The following is a 15,809-nucleotide window of genomic DNA, read 5'->3' as shown; positions in this document are numbered from 1 at the left end:
AAACGCACGCTTTCTACTATCGAATCATGGGATTTGTAGTTGCGAATTTTGCACACAAACATGTCAACGACACAAAAAAACGACGTGTCCCATGTGGCACCGCTGCAAAATTTCACAGGCAAGTCGCGGTCAAAGCTCGAAAGTCATAACAGCAGCGGGAGGAGCTGAATTTGACATAATATTTTGAATAAAAATTGAAACATTGTTTAATTTTTCCACGAAGGCTAGAATGCATATTGCTGAATACTGAAAATGTAATACATCCCAGTCTCAAACAGGAGTATCAGTTTAATCAGAGATTCAGATGACTTGGAGATTTGGATGGAGATGTTTATATATATATTTGGCATATTACGACATGAAATAGAATGCTGATGGTCATCCTTAAAATTCACTTTGGACTGTGACACAAAGATAAACCCTTGGACACAAATGAGGCTGTCAGAGGACATGGCTCAATTATTTCTGTTTCATTTCACTTTCACCTAAGGCCTAATAATAGAGCTGAATCAAATCAGTGTGACTTGGGGTGGAAAGTTGCATAAAAAGGAAGCCGATAACAAGAGGATGAGTAGACAAGTGATGCTCTTCCTCACATGATTCAAACTGTTGTTTTATCCGAAAATGTAAACAATGTCCCTGGAACTTTTTTCGTGTTTCTGGGTGTTTCGGAATCCAGTAAGAACCCTTGTATACTTGCCACTGTTGCATTTTCTTATTAATATGCTTTCATATGTAATTAATTGGTCATTCATATTATTCATCCAGCCTGCTCCCATTATTTCATTCTTCAGTCCAGTGTCGTGATAAATACCTTACATAATTTTTAAACTTTAAAATTTGTTATACCTTCATTAGGACTCACACAATTTACAAAGGACAATTTTCAAACATAAGCATCGTTGGTTTTATTCACAAAATCGTTGCCATTTAATCGGTTAATGAGTGCTTACAAAGTGACATGTTATCACACTCGAGTCTACTAATTTATTCTAAAAATGTTACATTAAAAAAATGGAAACATTTGATTAAGTTCATTAGTGCTTTCAGACATAGAAGGCCATATCATGACTGTGGATTTCTTCCTGGGTCAGTCAAAAGAGGAATACTGCTGTAGAAGTGCACTCATCCTCCAGGTATCACAGTACTGTCCTGAACTCATCGAAGATGAAACTGGGCACCTGGGCTTCAGCAACCTAAAGCAACAGATACAAAACACATCCAAATATTACACTCCTTGTCACACACAAACAACAGGGGCACGGATGCACCACCTGAGCGAGCTTTCAGGCTGAGATAAAAGTGTGTTTCTGCTTGGTGTGAAAATGCTCCAATGGGTTTCATCATTTTTGAAGAAGCACAGGCGTTTCCTCACCTTGCGTGGCAGTTTTGTGTAGTGCACATAATCTTCCAGGAACATCAACGCTCCCACCACATCTGAGGGCATTTCTGGAATCCGCTGACTGCAGAGATGTTATAAGCACAATAATAATTTTACCAGCAGCATATGAATATAAGAAAGCCACCCTTGTGTTATATGAAAATCTATTAAAGCGGGATCCTAAGTAGCTCAGCGGTTAAAATACTCCATCTGTGTCCAAGCTGAGCCCTATGGCTCAGACATGTCAAGAGCAGACGACAACTGGGAGCCCACAGGGCACCCTATGATTCATCTCAGGCACCCTATGGTTCATCAGAAGTCTGTGGTGTCATTTGCTCCATCCTCCAATAGGTACTTATGTCACTGTATTTTGCTGGGTGACTTAGTTTGAAAAAGTTTCAGGTGGTGTGACCATATCAGAGAACTGCAGAAGGCAGATGCGGTACCTGGTGCACTGCTCCATGATGGAGCGGATGAACTGGCCTATCAGAGCCAGGAACTGCTCTGTGTATCTGGAGTGGAACTGCTTGAGCAGGGTCAGCAGGCCCAGAATCAGAGGGGGCCAGTCCACAGGGTCAGTGGCCTTCCTGCATGTCATTCCTACCCAGGGAGATCAGACACACTTTCAACCTCTGAGCACAGTCACAAAATACAGTCAACTCCCTATCAATTAACCCTTTTGGACTGCCTGTCCTGGTGACCATAAGTGTATGTGTGTGCAATATCAGCTTTTTTGTTAAATACATTTTTAACCTCTCCACACATCAATAGCAGAGGCAAGTGTCAGGCTAACAAACACGGTTCACACAGCATAACAACACCTTACCTTGGTTTTTGCTGTATTGCAGTTTGGGCAGCTGGGCGATGAGGAACAGAAAGTTCACTATGGGGAAGTACGGTAACCGCTTGGTTGTGATGTAGATCTATAAATCAAAACAACCCAACAGGTTACAGAGCGTTTGGGTGTGGAGTCATGTGCTGGGGGTTTTCGGCAGTCGCTCTCGCTGGTTTGTGAATCTGAAATGAATGCAACACAGCCACTCCTCTTTATGAAAGTGTAACCGCGGCTGCAGGTGTTCAACCATTCACAAAGGATGTTCACTTGCTCACTCACACCATCAGTCTTACTCTTCTCTTTGTCAGAGTGTTGATTCCCCTGACATTTGCCAGTCACTGCAGAAAGCTCAGCTCTGCCTTGGAGACAACAGTGCTTTATCCTCCTACTCTACACCAGTACATCACAGATCTGAACACTAACCGGGTTACTGATAGTGTGATGCTGAACACTCTTGAGCACCCCTGAATCCCAAGGCTGAGCTGAGTGCATGACAGACCAGTGAAAGAGCACTGACTTTGTTGAGAGGGTTGTGGATCCCGGCAGCCTCCAGGTAGGCAGTGATCTCGTACAGGAGGGTGTTGTCCTCCTTGGGGTAGGGCAAGGAGGGGTCCTGGTAGTGTGCTTCAATATCAGCGAGCAGAGACCTTTTGAAAGCAGAAAAAAACTGAAATTTATGCTATTCATCTTGAGTTTCCCAGATTCATACTACTGGTAAATAAAAATTAAAATGACACCATGCAAACATCAGACTGACTTGTTCAGGTTTTCCAGGGCGGCAGCAAGGTGTTTGGAGTCAAACTTGCACGAGTAGTTCAACTCATTGGCAATCTGCTGCCTCAGAATCTGCATCTGACCCACCTGAAACATTTGAGAGAATGGGAGCAGAGATCAAACACCAGGTGGCACTGCAGCTTATACAGCTGATACAGTGCTCCTTCTATTTCAATTCATTTTTGAATACTTTCTTCCACCATGCTTTCCTTAAAACAAAACTGGGTGCAGTACCTTCATAATCGCATCCAGGTAGGCCGCCCAGATTTTTTGCGTTTTGGCCACTGCGTTGGCATAGACTTTGCTAGCATTTGCTGCAACAGAGGCAAAGACATACACGGTCAGGCGACACTTTGCCAGTGCCACCTGAGAAAAACAGCAGCCATTTTGGTGTTCTGAGGACTCACCCACAATGCCCTTCACTGGGGTCACAGCATTCAGCAGAGCTTTGAAAACATCGACCACGGATTTGTCCCGGAGAATGGTCTTCTGAAACATGGTCAGGAAGTTCTGCAGGCGAAAAGCATGCGCTCTCAGACAACCACCAATAACATTTTAACATTTTGCAAAAATTGTGCATAACATACTTTTTAAAACATGATTTTAAAAAGTAAATTGTATAAAAAGGTGATGCAATAAAAGCTATTCTGAAAAGTAAATGTCATTAAACCTAGAAATCCAGTATCAGTTACCTGTAACTCCTTTACAATCATGAAACAGAGCAGCCGGTCAAGACCGTTCAGTCCAAAAGTCCCCAAAGTGTCTTGAATCTCGGAGAACAGTCTGTTGTTTGTAACCTCTTGGTGTGTTTTCATGTCGTACCAAGTGTTCATCTGGTCGATGTAGCAGGTTACTCTGAAACATGGAGTCAAATGTGAATTTGGTGACCAATGATTTCTGAGAAATACAATCCTATTCTACTGTCAACTACTAAATGTCCTTATCCAGGGTGAAGCTAAGACAATGCTTAAAATTTTACATATTTTGTAATTCATCTACAGAGCTGGATTTTTACTGGGACAACTGAGGTAAAATACATTTCTCAAGGCTACAACAGCACTGTCACATTCAGGATTGAAAACAATCACTCTAATGTACAGAAGCCTTCGCAGCAATCTGCTCCACACTGCAGCTGCCTTCTGAGGGACAAACTTACTTGGGGTCAGTGATCCTTAGAATCTCTCTGCATAAACGGCCAATGAAGGTGGCAGACTCATCCACAGAGGGGTACTTGGGAATAGGGATGTGGGTAGACTGATACACACTCTGCCAATCTTGGATCTGGAAAGAGGAGACACTGGGTTTTTTCCAGGCTAAGTACAAACTGGCGTAAGTACCTTTTACACAGGATGACTAATGTCATAGCAATGCTAATGTGTGGGTTTGCTTGCTAGTTCTTTCGTAAATCAGTCAATGCTACCAATGTTTGGTTGTTTTAATGGATTCCAGGAGGAAAAACAGATGAGATTCTGCAGTACGGTACACTGTACCTGTACCTCCCTGCTGGCTCAGCCCTTCTTCTGCTACCAGCTGCCCTCTTGAGTTCATCTGAGAGTGAAATTCAGCTATGCTTCTCCACAGAGAGCAACCAGCCCACGTGTGACTCATCTGTTTTTATTGTCATGTAGCGGAATCGACTCCAGTGACTTTATTGTTTGTGCCAACAGACACCAGCAGAAGTCAGCAGGACTTAGCAGGACAGAGAGCAGATGCCAGACCAACCTTGGTCCGGAGGAAGCTGTTGCACTCCTGCTCCACGTTGTAGTTGATGATGCGGGAGACCTCCTCCTGCCAGATCTTCAGCCCGTAGATGCTGACGTAGTCCTGAATGTACTCAAAGGAGCGATAGAACCCATCCATGGTGGCCGCCATTTCTTTCAGCTTGGGCATCAGCTCACTGGTCTGAAATGAAAATAGAGATGCGTCTTACAACATGTTCATATTTCTTCTGGAAATGTACACGAGCCAATCAGGCAATCAGCCAATCAAAAGTTGGATTGATTTTCACGCTACATCTATCCTGTCTATCAGCATGAAAGAGACACTAATTGCTGATGTCTTGGAATATCGCCTCGTACTTAAGGCAAAAATGTGTGGGTTGACTTCAAATCAATGTGAATGTATGGTTTGTGCCAAAAACGTCTGCTAAGTTATGTTCTTGTGGCCGCAACTCAAACAGCAGCTAACGGAGCTTTGCTTTCCTATGATGAGTTCCTGTGTAATGTCCTGCCTGCTCTTCCTCATTGGTGCCCTCCCATTTTCAGCACGTGACAGGGGTTAGCACCTTCGCCTTGGGGTTGAAGATGAGGCCCTTATGAAGTGCGTAGGCCACCCTTCTGACCAGCTCCTTCCGAATGCCGTCCTCCAAGAGCTGCTTGGGATCCACCTAAATAAGACACCACCACGAGGTACAAGATCACCTCTACAGTAAACACAGTTCTGTGGAGCAAGAACTACATACCTATATGTCAACATGAGTGCTGGCAACTCTCTTCATTTCCCTATCAAATGTCAGCTCTGCACTAAAATTTCAAGGTATTTGGGTTTGCATACACATGTTAAAGCAAATCAGAAGCATGCCAAGAAAACTGCATTTCCACTACATGCAAGATGGGTGGAGTATGTTATTTTAGTTACCTTTATGATCCCAACCAGAGTGGTCTTCATCATCAGAATCCCCTCGGTGAAAATTGAAATGGCGTGGGTGAGTTTGGCAACCTGTTAGAGAAGGAAGAAAAAAAATGACAGCCCTCTTAGCATTAGATTACATTTTCTTTGCCAGACACTCTTATCCACAGTGGCTTAAAGTCTACATAGCTTGCAGGTTTTTACATGCCATTTATTTGTATAGATGGATATTTACTAAGACAGTGTGGGTGAAGTACCTTGCCCAAGGACACAACAAGAGGAGCCCAGCTGGAAATCAAACTGGCAAATTTTGGCTTATGACGTGACATTGACGAAGGGGCTGAGAGATTATGAAGAGTCAAAACACGCTGTGACACAGCAGGAAGTGGCCAGCAGGGTTTATTTAATGTGGCACACAGTAGAGATGACTCTCAGAAGGGTTTGAGTAACCTGTGACAACGTGGGAGGTGATTGGGAGATTGCATTTTGTGGGCGGTGATGTAGAGACGCACCCCACTCCCTGCACCCCCACCTCATAGCGCGCCCCGAGCTGGGCGTAGTCCTTCAGTTTGTCCTTGTCCAGGCGGGTGGGCACCTCCATGATGTCATGGATCTGCAGCTTGATGATTTTGGCCAGGGAGGTGAACATGCTCTCCGGTATGATCTGCAACACCTGCGGAGGAGAGGAGATCAACAAATTAACAAATGGATTCTTCTAACAAAAAACAAAACTTTTTTGTGTTGTTTTTTGGTGACTACTTCTTCATCCACTGCCACAATGTGGCCGCATATTTTGGCTCCTCATGAGGTGAACAATTTGTGTCAATGATGTCATATAAGACTTTGTTTTCTGCTCCTTACCTTACGAACATAGGCCACCAGCTCGCCCGAGTAGAACTGGGAGACACTGAGAAGGTCCGGGCTGTTGGCCTGGTTGATGCGTAGCAGCGGCAGGTCCAGAGCAGAGGCCAGCTGTCCACAGAAAACATAGGCACAGCAATTAGGGCACACAAACTGTGAAAGTAAGGTCCTGTATCTCCTATTAATAAGGATGTAAGGAAATATTGTGAAACAATATATTACCATACAAAAATGTGATGATACACATCATGAAACTGAAAAATGGTTCCTGATACCCGTTTTTTCTAATGACACTAATAATCTCCACGGAATACATCTAAATTGTACTTGGTTTCAATCACATTGTCTGAACAACAGAGGGCGCAATAAACATATTAGCTAAAGTAAAGTTGTTCAGTGTATAGCTGTACTTTATGCCTTACACTGGAAAGCAGTCTGAATGTGGGCATCTGCTTTTAAAAGCTGAGTTTTGTCATGTGTTTTTGAAAACTTTATAAGAAGATTCCATCTACTTAACATTTTGTTTAAAATATTACCAAGAATTCCTTAAAAAAACATTGTTTTTAACAATTTTTACCTCAGGAATACACAAGGAATCTTATTCAATCATAAATTTTACCATTTAAATTTGGTTAAAAATATACTGACAGTATCAATCTGTGAACCCATGATCTGTGACCTGAATGTACTGGTATGGTACTGAAATATGTATGGTATGGTAGGTATCGTACTGAAATACACTACTTTACAGGCAGAGCATCTATTCATGTATTTACATGTGCACAAATGTGAGCACAAATGTACAAGTTTTCATATTCACAAGCACGCATTTTGCATTTATGTAGCAACTGGTGTATGGAGTAAGAAAATTCAACTGCTGTGTGGAAGTATCTCAACATATTTAAGTGTAAATTTAGCCACTTAGCTGATGCTGTTATCCACAGTGACTTACCAAGAAAATGGTACAAAATTGCATAAAATAAGATCACATGCACAACAGCACATATAGCAAACCTCAGACCACATCTGACTGTGTCAATCTGTCACACAGTGCTGTAATAACCAGTGCCATACTAAAAACAAAGTGCTGCGATAATTGAAATTTAACAAGCGCAATAACACTCTATAGTAGTATACAAGAAAAGGGCATATTTTAAATGTGTAATATTTATGTATGAACGTTATATAACCTGGCAATTATACCTGCTTCAGGGTGGCAGTGTGACCCTAGATACATCTGCCTGCTAAGCAAATGAATAATACATCAATGAAATAAAAATGTGTCCACAGTGCTCACCTTCAGGAAAGTGGCTCGCAGTTTTGTCACCATTGATGGATTTGCTCTGATACTCTCCTGCATGATAGAGGTGAAGCTGCACATGAAGAAAAAGGGAAAAAAGGTCACAAAACAGCTACTCCACTGATTCTCAATCCTGCTCCTGGGGCCCCCCTGCTCTGCACGTTTTCCATCTTTCCCTGCTCTACCTACCTGACTGAACTCATCAGTGGCACTTTTGATTAGCTGAGCACACCTGATTTAATCAAGAGCATGTTAGTCATTTCAATCAGGTGTGTTTGGAGCAAAGATAGATAGAAGATATGCAGGACAGGGGGGCTCCAGGAGTAGGATTGAGAAACACTGAGCTAGACCAATCATGAGCCAGCAAAGATGTGCTGTGCCTCCCTACATGCATTCACACACGTGTGCTTTGCACTCGCTGGTTTTGCATGGTCTGGAGTCCCTCCCGTCTGACCCCCGGGCGGCCCCGGAAGGGCTCACCTGTCGATAAGCTGCCATGCGTAGGAGAGGTCGCCCACAATCTGCATGCTGATCAGCACCTCCTCCTTGATGTTGATGGTACGGATCATCTGGTGCAGGAACTTGCGGGTGTCGGCCAGGAACTGGCACACCTGCAGGTTGGACTCCAGCTGGTGGAACTCTTGCACCTGGTCCGAAGAATGCAGGGATGAAATACAGAAAGATGTAAGTGAGCCAGACCCCTGAGATTGTGCTCTTTATCAAATGAGCAGATGAGATTTCTCAATCTTGCAGAGAATGCTGCTAGCTACAGGAGTACCACAGCAGTAGCATAGCTACAGCAGTGACATCACAGTCTAGTGATGGGGTGCTGGTGATGGTTTTTCTCTGAATACTAGGGAAAAGTGTTCAGCTGGAACCAAGCGTTTGTAAATCTGCCTTGTAAATGTCATTTAAGTTGCCTGGCATGTTCAGTATCCAATCAGGGACTTTGCTGGGGTTTATTGTGTAATACTAATTGAGTTCCTCCAGCAAACAATTATTTAAATTTCCTCATATATACATATGAAATAACAGTAAGGAAAATTAGGTAGGGATTCAATCCAACCACAATGCAAGCCTATTGCTGTTGGACTGAATCTAGGAGTTAGTGAACCCCTTCTGGTTAAATTTAACAGCTCTTCTTTCCTGATGATTCTGGCTTGGTACGAGGTGCTCACCTCCACCAGAGCCTGGATCAGCTGCACTGTCTTCCTCCCCGCAGCTGTGGAGTCCTCATAGTTAAGGGACTCAATCTGCTTGGAGATCTCCCTGAACCAGGCCTGCAGGTTCTCTGTTTATCAAGCACACAGTGGGGCCCACAGATCAATGAGAGACACCTACTGCACAGAGCTACATTATATTACGAATGTTCAATTACACTTGCTTAGTAGACTCTCTATTCAGACTTGCATATCTTACAAGTGCTTTTATATGTTAACAATTTTCACACCTATACATTTACAAATGCAATTCAGGTTAAGGACCTTGCAAACCATGCCATGGCAGCGACCCCTCATTGGGTTATAAGTCCTACTCCTTACCACTAAACCACACTGCTGCACACAACAGCAGAAAGGGGAGGCTTGTGTGCAAATGTTTAGGTCTCAGCAAAATAACAATCAGCTCCAGCATCCTCACATACAGTACATACAATGTAAGTGCCAGGTTATGCCTATAAATTGAGATTACTTTTAGGCTGAGAATATTTGTTACAATGTCCTTACAATGAACCTTGACCTAATTTTTGGACCTACAACAGGAAAAAAATTCAATAAGCTTCCGAGATCTAAAACAAAGAGTAATATTAGGGTAAGAGCTTCAGCATTAGAGGTAGGCCCAAGAGACACGGTTCCTAGTTCAGGTTAAGCAGCATAAGGTGTGACATTTGGCCTGACCATGGAGATGTCAGCTGCCACTTCCAGAGTTGGGGGAGTGGGCGCAGTTTTTTTTCGGTAAACATTACCGTTTTTCTCCACCCTGGTGAGGGGCTTGACCCCTGAGAACACTTCAGCCAGCTCAGTCATCCTCTCAGAACCCTCCCTCTTGTAGCTCTCCCACTTAAGCTGTTTCTCAGATAACATCTGTTTGAACATCTGAAAGGATCACATACGTTTACTTTATGAAGTATCCCATATAAAAGCATTTCACTGTACATATTGGATACATGCACATGGCAATTACTCAGTCAATCAATTAATCTATACACATACATTCTTCTACGTATCTACAGAACAGAAAATACACATTCTTTTGCAATACCACTTTACCATGACTCTGTGGAAGGCATAAAGGGCTGCTGTCAAAATAATAATTGTTACTCTATTTTAAAGAAATCATTTAGCTTGTACGTCTAACTGGACCGTGGAATAAAATTTTCAACTTTTATTAAACTCATGCCAAGGGAAAATAATCATTTCAACATCTCCAGCACACAGTGAGTCAACAGTTCCTTAGCTGACCGATTTATAACGGCCTGGCAGGTCCAACCTGCCATTTTCTCATGGCTCCATTCTCTCTCTGAGCCACACCATGTGCCTTTTAATGTGCTTCCCTCTAATCTGCTTTTGCTGTGGGGCTGACTCACCTCCTTCAGAATGAACTCAAACTGGGCTGTGTCCAGCAGCAGCTGGAAGAGGATCTTGGGGTTGTACTTGGAGTCATTGATCACTTGGTCCTTGATCTGTCGCAGCCTCTTGTTGTTTGGGTCATAGGCTGAAATACAATATTGAGCGTGGAGGTTTGTGGGGAAATCCAAAAACCTGCAAATGCTGTCTCTGCTAAACAGAGCAAGTACAGCTATAACCAGCATCAAACACATCCAATATCATGCCAATAATCAGAAACCTATCCATCAGGTTTCTGACCCAAAGGGACGCTGTGGCCTGACTGTACCCAGATCAGCAGCTGTAAATGCCAGATGATTCAGGAACACTGCGGCGGGGCCTTACCCGTGTCCGCCGTGTGGAGCATCAGCCAGCGGATGGCCACGTTGCAGTCACGCAGGCAGTTGAGCAGCTTGGGGATGTTGTCCAGGACGATCTCCTCCCGCAGGAAGCCCTCCTTTAGCAGCTGCTGCACCTGTGGCCTCAGGGTGTCCAGGCTGGCTGCGTACCGACAGGCCTGTGGGGGGCGGGGTTACGGTTAGTGGTGGGCCCGGCACCTTTAAAGGCCATGCCCATTTAAATCAAATGGTCCTCTAGTGTTCACAGCTTTGTTTTCTTTTGCTGAGTGCTAAAACGCACTGAGAGGGTTCCTGACATCCTGTTTCTTAGCTGCACAGACCCCAAACATCCACAGTCTAAGCCTACAAGGCAACAGGGTCATCAGCTTCCGTGCTATAGGCTACAACACATACAGGCTTCTGTATGGGGATTAACAAATCCTAGGCTACTAGACTTGCAGTCTGTCAGGCACTAGAAGGGAAAAAGTGGGAATATCCGCCATGCTCACAGTAGAATAGAATGAGATTCAGCCCTGACATCCCAGTACCTGCTCTTTGATGTTGGCTGTGTCCAGGGTGTAGTTGAGTGCAGTTTTGGCAGCTTTGTAGGGCTCCCAGGCCTCCATCAGGTTCACAGTGATCCCCATGTAGATGCTGATAACCTAGTGAAGGATCACAGTTTGGCATGCATTCACAGTGGGTGCATATGAAAAGCACAGCAAAACCTGTGGAACTGTTTTGCGACTCTCTAAAGGTCAATAAACTGAGACCATCTTAGTGTAAACCTTCTTTCATGCAACTTCATAGCCTGGCAACAAATAGTGTTTTGAACTGTTAAAAGAATTTGCACACAATATCACTGGGCTTCATGCAAAACTATCCTGGGGACGCACACTACACATGTGCATCCTCATGCTGCTTGGTCTCACCCAGTTATCAGGGAAGTACTTGTCCACGATCTCCCTCATCTTGGCCTGCTGAGTGTGGAGGATGGAGGGGGTGAAGAAAAGGCAGACATACAGCATGGCCGCCTGGTTGGCCAGCGCGGTGCTGCGGTGCTCCGGCAGTGGATAAGCAGTCACCTGACAAGCACAGAGTCACATCACAGGTCCTTAATGTAGGCACCACAGACAGTCAGCTCTGTGCATTTCATATGGACAATGCCACTGCTGAAGTTAGAAGCATTCTGATTGGCTGGGTCCTTATGATATTTCCTGAAGGAGTGTGGTCAAAAACAGAACATGCATACTCAGCACAGGAATGCACACGGTATCAAAACCGCATTATTAACATGAACCTCTGAAAGGGAAAACAGCCAGAACATAGGAGCTGAATATCTGGTCGTAACAGACACATAACATCTGTGGTCACACTGCAGGTAACAGGAACATTCTGGCTTTGCTGAAAGCCAATAAAATTCTTCTTGATTGAAATGGCCACATTATTGCACGATTGCTGTCCCCATTGGAAACAAATCAGCAAATCTGTTGAGTAAGTGCATTCTTCAAAACCCCCTCTCTGTATCTGTAACTAAAACTGCTCCATTTCACATTGCAAGAATTCATATTCCAAGCAGGTACTTTCAGTCAAATGTTTCCTCCCTTGAGGCATACATTATTATTTGTATAACTGCTCATTACTCTTGCCCATACCCTCTAAAAATGTCTACAAAGCCTGACCAGGAAGAAGCAATTCAGAGTAAGTGACAGTTTCATTACAGGCTGAACTTCTGTTCACGGAGCAAACAGACCATCTGCAAATAAGTGTTAATTTCAATCTAACCATGCCCAGTAATGGCCGACTGGCAGCAATTATTTGACAATATCTTTGACAGGGAAGGTGAGGGGACAGGGGTCAGGGGACAGGACCCCACTGTGTCCTTGCCTGGTTGTAGATGTCGTCAGACCGGAGGCGTCCGATCACCATGCTGATGAAGGTGGGGCTGATAGGCACTCTCTGGAAGTAGCTCTCGGGGTAGTTGGCGGGGCGCTTGGCCCCCGGCTGGCTGGAGTAGCCCGTACTGCGCAGGAGCTTGCAGATGTCATCCAGGTTGGAGTCCGCCGAGGAGCGGGCGGCACTGCCAATCAGGCAAAACCAATGGTCGAGTGACAACGGTTTGACATTAATGCACAAATTAAAGCAGAAATATTACTCCAGTGAAGATTGTGCCTTGAACTCCACGTATTAAAAAGCTATGACATGGGGTTTTAACAAAGATGCCTCACCTGTATCTGTAGTAGGACACCAGCATTCGCTCTCTGACTTCACCCTCAATCTTCTGGTCAATGACCAACAGCATGACTCCATAGAGATACAGAGCCTCGCACTGTGTGTTGAGAAAGAAATGGTCCACAACGTGAGTCCATTTACCGCATGTCAAGATGTTTGTCAAAATGGAAGAAAAAACAAGATGGAAAGACATTTTACAAAGCCTAACCAGCCCACATATATTTAATGCCATGTAAATAACTTACTAAGAGCTGTTTTCCATCTTCATTCAATAGCACAGTTTCTAAGGTCTGCTGAATGTATACACCTTCATTGAGGTCATCCAGATATCTGGAAACAAATTGCATCATTAGGAGAAACACTGGTCTTGCAAGTTGAGTCAAAGGAACCACAACTTATTATAGTTATCTTAAACTAGTGATTAACACAACCTAAAAATATGAATTAATGAGTTCCATTAACACTAGCAAAATAAATCTGTAAAAATGTTGCATGGTCTTGAAGTTATAAAAACATTTCAAAGACTCACATAATGGCATGTTTAATTCTGTTAGGACAAGATTTTGAAATTAACTAGAACATAGTTGAATTACCTTATTAGATCCACAATGTACTTATGGACACTTTCAAAGGCAAGGTAAAAGCGTGACAGAATTTCAATGTTATTTTCCCGGAATTCTTCATCTAGATCCTGAAGTTCTGGCTTGGCTTCTAACTTTCCCTCGTAATATTCTGGACCCTGCAAAACAACGCCAAGAAAAAAGTTATGTGACCAGGAATCCAACGCAGTGTAACGTTACCTTATTTAAATACGATCTATTTTCTCAACGGCCAACCACAGAGCACGATCAGGTTTACCTTAAAGTAGCTGAAGTCGCAGATGATGTCGCCGTATTTCTGTTGATCGCTTTTGTCTTTGAGCCTGAATACGGCGGGGATGAACTCGGAGAGACGGAGGAGTTCCGCAATGATGGCATTCCCTCTAGACACAATCCTGAGGATCGCCTGGCCGCACAAATTGTTCTCGGCGAGAAAGTCCACCATGGCTTTACAGTAGGCGAGGGTTCCAAGCGACCCCGCAGAATCGGAGGAGGGGTGCGGTGCACAACACCAGCTCTGTCAAGCGTCGATGGGAGAAGTGGGGAGATGTCAATCGAGCGGAATCTTAAGCATGAGCTCCAGACCTAACAGCAGAAAGACAATCACGACAGCTGGCTGACCACGGTCAGTGTTACTGAAGGTGAAGTGATGTGATGTCAGTGACAGCGTAATTTGTGCAGACACTGGGTGGTTATGGCACAGTCACATTCAGGGCGTCAAAGTTCTCATAACGTATGTGGAAAGCTCATCCTACACTTGAGCTCACTCAACGGCAAGAATGTAGTACAACATAGTCGCAGGTATATTTTTGGCATGAAGAGCTACACAGACACGTGCAAACATATTCAACCAAGACGAACAACTAAGACCAATAGGGACAGTGATGCAGCTATTCCCGTAAAGCCAGCTTGTTTCACAAGGGAACTGTTAGACAAGATTCAAGAATATTGCGCTAGATCAGTGTCCTCACTGTACCACAACCTCAACACCGAATCACTTGTGTTGAAAAAACGCAGCAGCTGCCTTCGAGCTGCATTATTCAATCATGCCTTAAACAAAATTATTCATTCTTAACTATTCAAACATACCTTCCTACATTGTTATTTATGTTGTCTGCTATCACCCATATCCATACCCTTAATAATACTGTAATACTGTAATGCAAGAGTAAACGTCTTACGATTTTTGAGTTTAGCACATGATGCAAAAAAGGAAGTTAATAGAATACATTCGAATGTCAGCAATATAATTACTAGTCACGTTATACCTGGAATACCACACAGTTCCTTTTACAGAAGATGTGTGGACCCCTGACAAAGCGCATCAATGTGCAACACGAACGTCTAGATGCCCAGGGATGCAAGTTGCGGCTAGCTAGTTAGCCAGCTAGCAAACAAGCCGGGGAGAGCATGACTCTCTCGAATGAAGCTAGCTAATTTTCCAGAAATATCTTAATAAATAATGTCACAGCTAAATTACACACCGCTGCATCATAAGAACATATTATGACTGTGGGCCATCTCGAGATGGTTTACGCTTTTAAGAAAATGACAGATCAAACAGCGTCGATGTCCACTGCAATAAGCCTTAAATTCCACTTTCATGCAAAACTTTAATCTAGATAGCCTGCAATGTCCAGAGCAAAGAGCATGCCAGTTGATTTTAGGTTAATTCACATATGTCCAATGTCCAATTAGTATGAGTATAATGCAAAAAAGAAGTAAAATACATGTATCTAGCGGGCTGATTTTTTACCCACCTATTACTCCTCTCCAGTTCCTGCTCACATTGATCACATGACAAGTGCATCACATGAGTTCCGCAATGTGGTCGTATGAATACTACGCCACCTATCCGTGACAGTGGAAATACGCTGTAGTTTCAACGCATGTCACGAGATGGCGCGAGTTAGCCTTTTGGCGTCTGGCAATAAAAGTTTAGTCTGAGCTATTGATATGTTTACGGTAATTTTCATCACAGTCTGCACTCTGTCAACTTGATGAACAGAATTACAAATATGTGCACATTCACCAGTTTGAAACCATCTTGCACTTTTGACTTTTAATATATAATTTACTTACATTTATCCTGACAAGGCAAAACTTTGTGTCTTTGTGAGTTTGGCCTGGCTGTTTGAAATTTGACTAAAACAAGTAGAGCCTCAATGAATTTTTTAGATGTTGCAAAATGCATGAAGTCTACCCATCCTGCAGACCTTTGTTGCTTTGGCAGAATAAGCAAACACTGATTCACTAGCAAA

At 43.5% G+C, this 15,809-nt stretch overlaps 1 protein-coding gene across 1 annotated transcript; it reads right to left on the bottom strand.

Moving 5' to 3' along the window:
* Nucleotides 1–906: 906 nt before the first annotated feature.
* washc5 (WASH complex subunit 5) lies at nt 907–15,343 on the bottom strand. The gene is made up of 29 exons (XM_036538796.1): nt 15,309–15,343; nt 13,808–14,065; nt 13,543–13,688; nt 13,195–13,279; nt 12,946–13,046; nt 12,605–12,797; nt 11,650–11,802; nt 11,269–11,382; nt 10,728–10,899; nt 10,364–10,491; nt 9,743–9,872; nt 8,958–9,070; nt 8,260–8,426; nt 7,777–7,852; nt 6,480–6,590; nt 6,151–6,291; nt 5,628–5,708; nt 5,275–5,376; nt 4,713–4,892; nt 4,147–4,271; nt 3,683–3,845; nt 3,398–3,500; nt 3,225–3,304; nt 2,974–3,077; nt 2,734–2,863; nt 2,208–2,304; nt 1,828–1,981; nt 1,376–1,463; nt 907–1,196 (listed from the first exon to the last, which is right to left on the bottom strand). Exons 2-29 carry the CDS (start codon nt 13,991–13,993, stop codon nt 1,140–1,142), a joined length of 3,480 nt encoding a protein of 1,159 aa, XP_036394689.1. The 5' UTR covers nt 13,994–14,065; nt 15,309–15,343; the 3' UTR covers nt 907–1,139.
* Between the last annotated feature and the right edge of the window lie 466 nt (nt 15,344–15,809).

Source organism: Megalops cyprinoides, chromosome 10, assembly GCF_013368585.1.
Source record: "Megalops cyprinoides isolate fMegCyp1 chromosome 10, fMegCyp1.pri, whole genome shotgun sequence".
NCBI lineage: Eukaryota > Metazoa > Chordata > Actinopteri > Elopiformes > Megalopidae > Megalops > Megalops cyprinoides.
The sequence above is the reverse complement of the archived record's forward strand: the minus strand, read 5'-3'. Positions and strand labels throughout refer to the sequence as shown.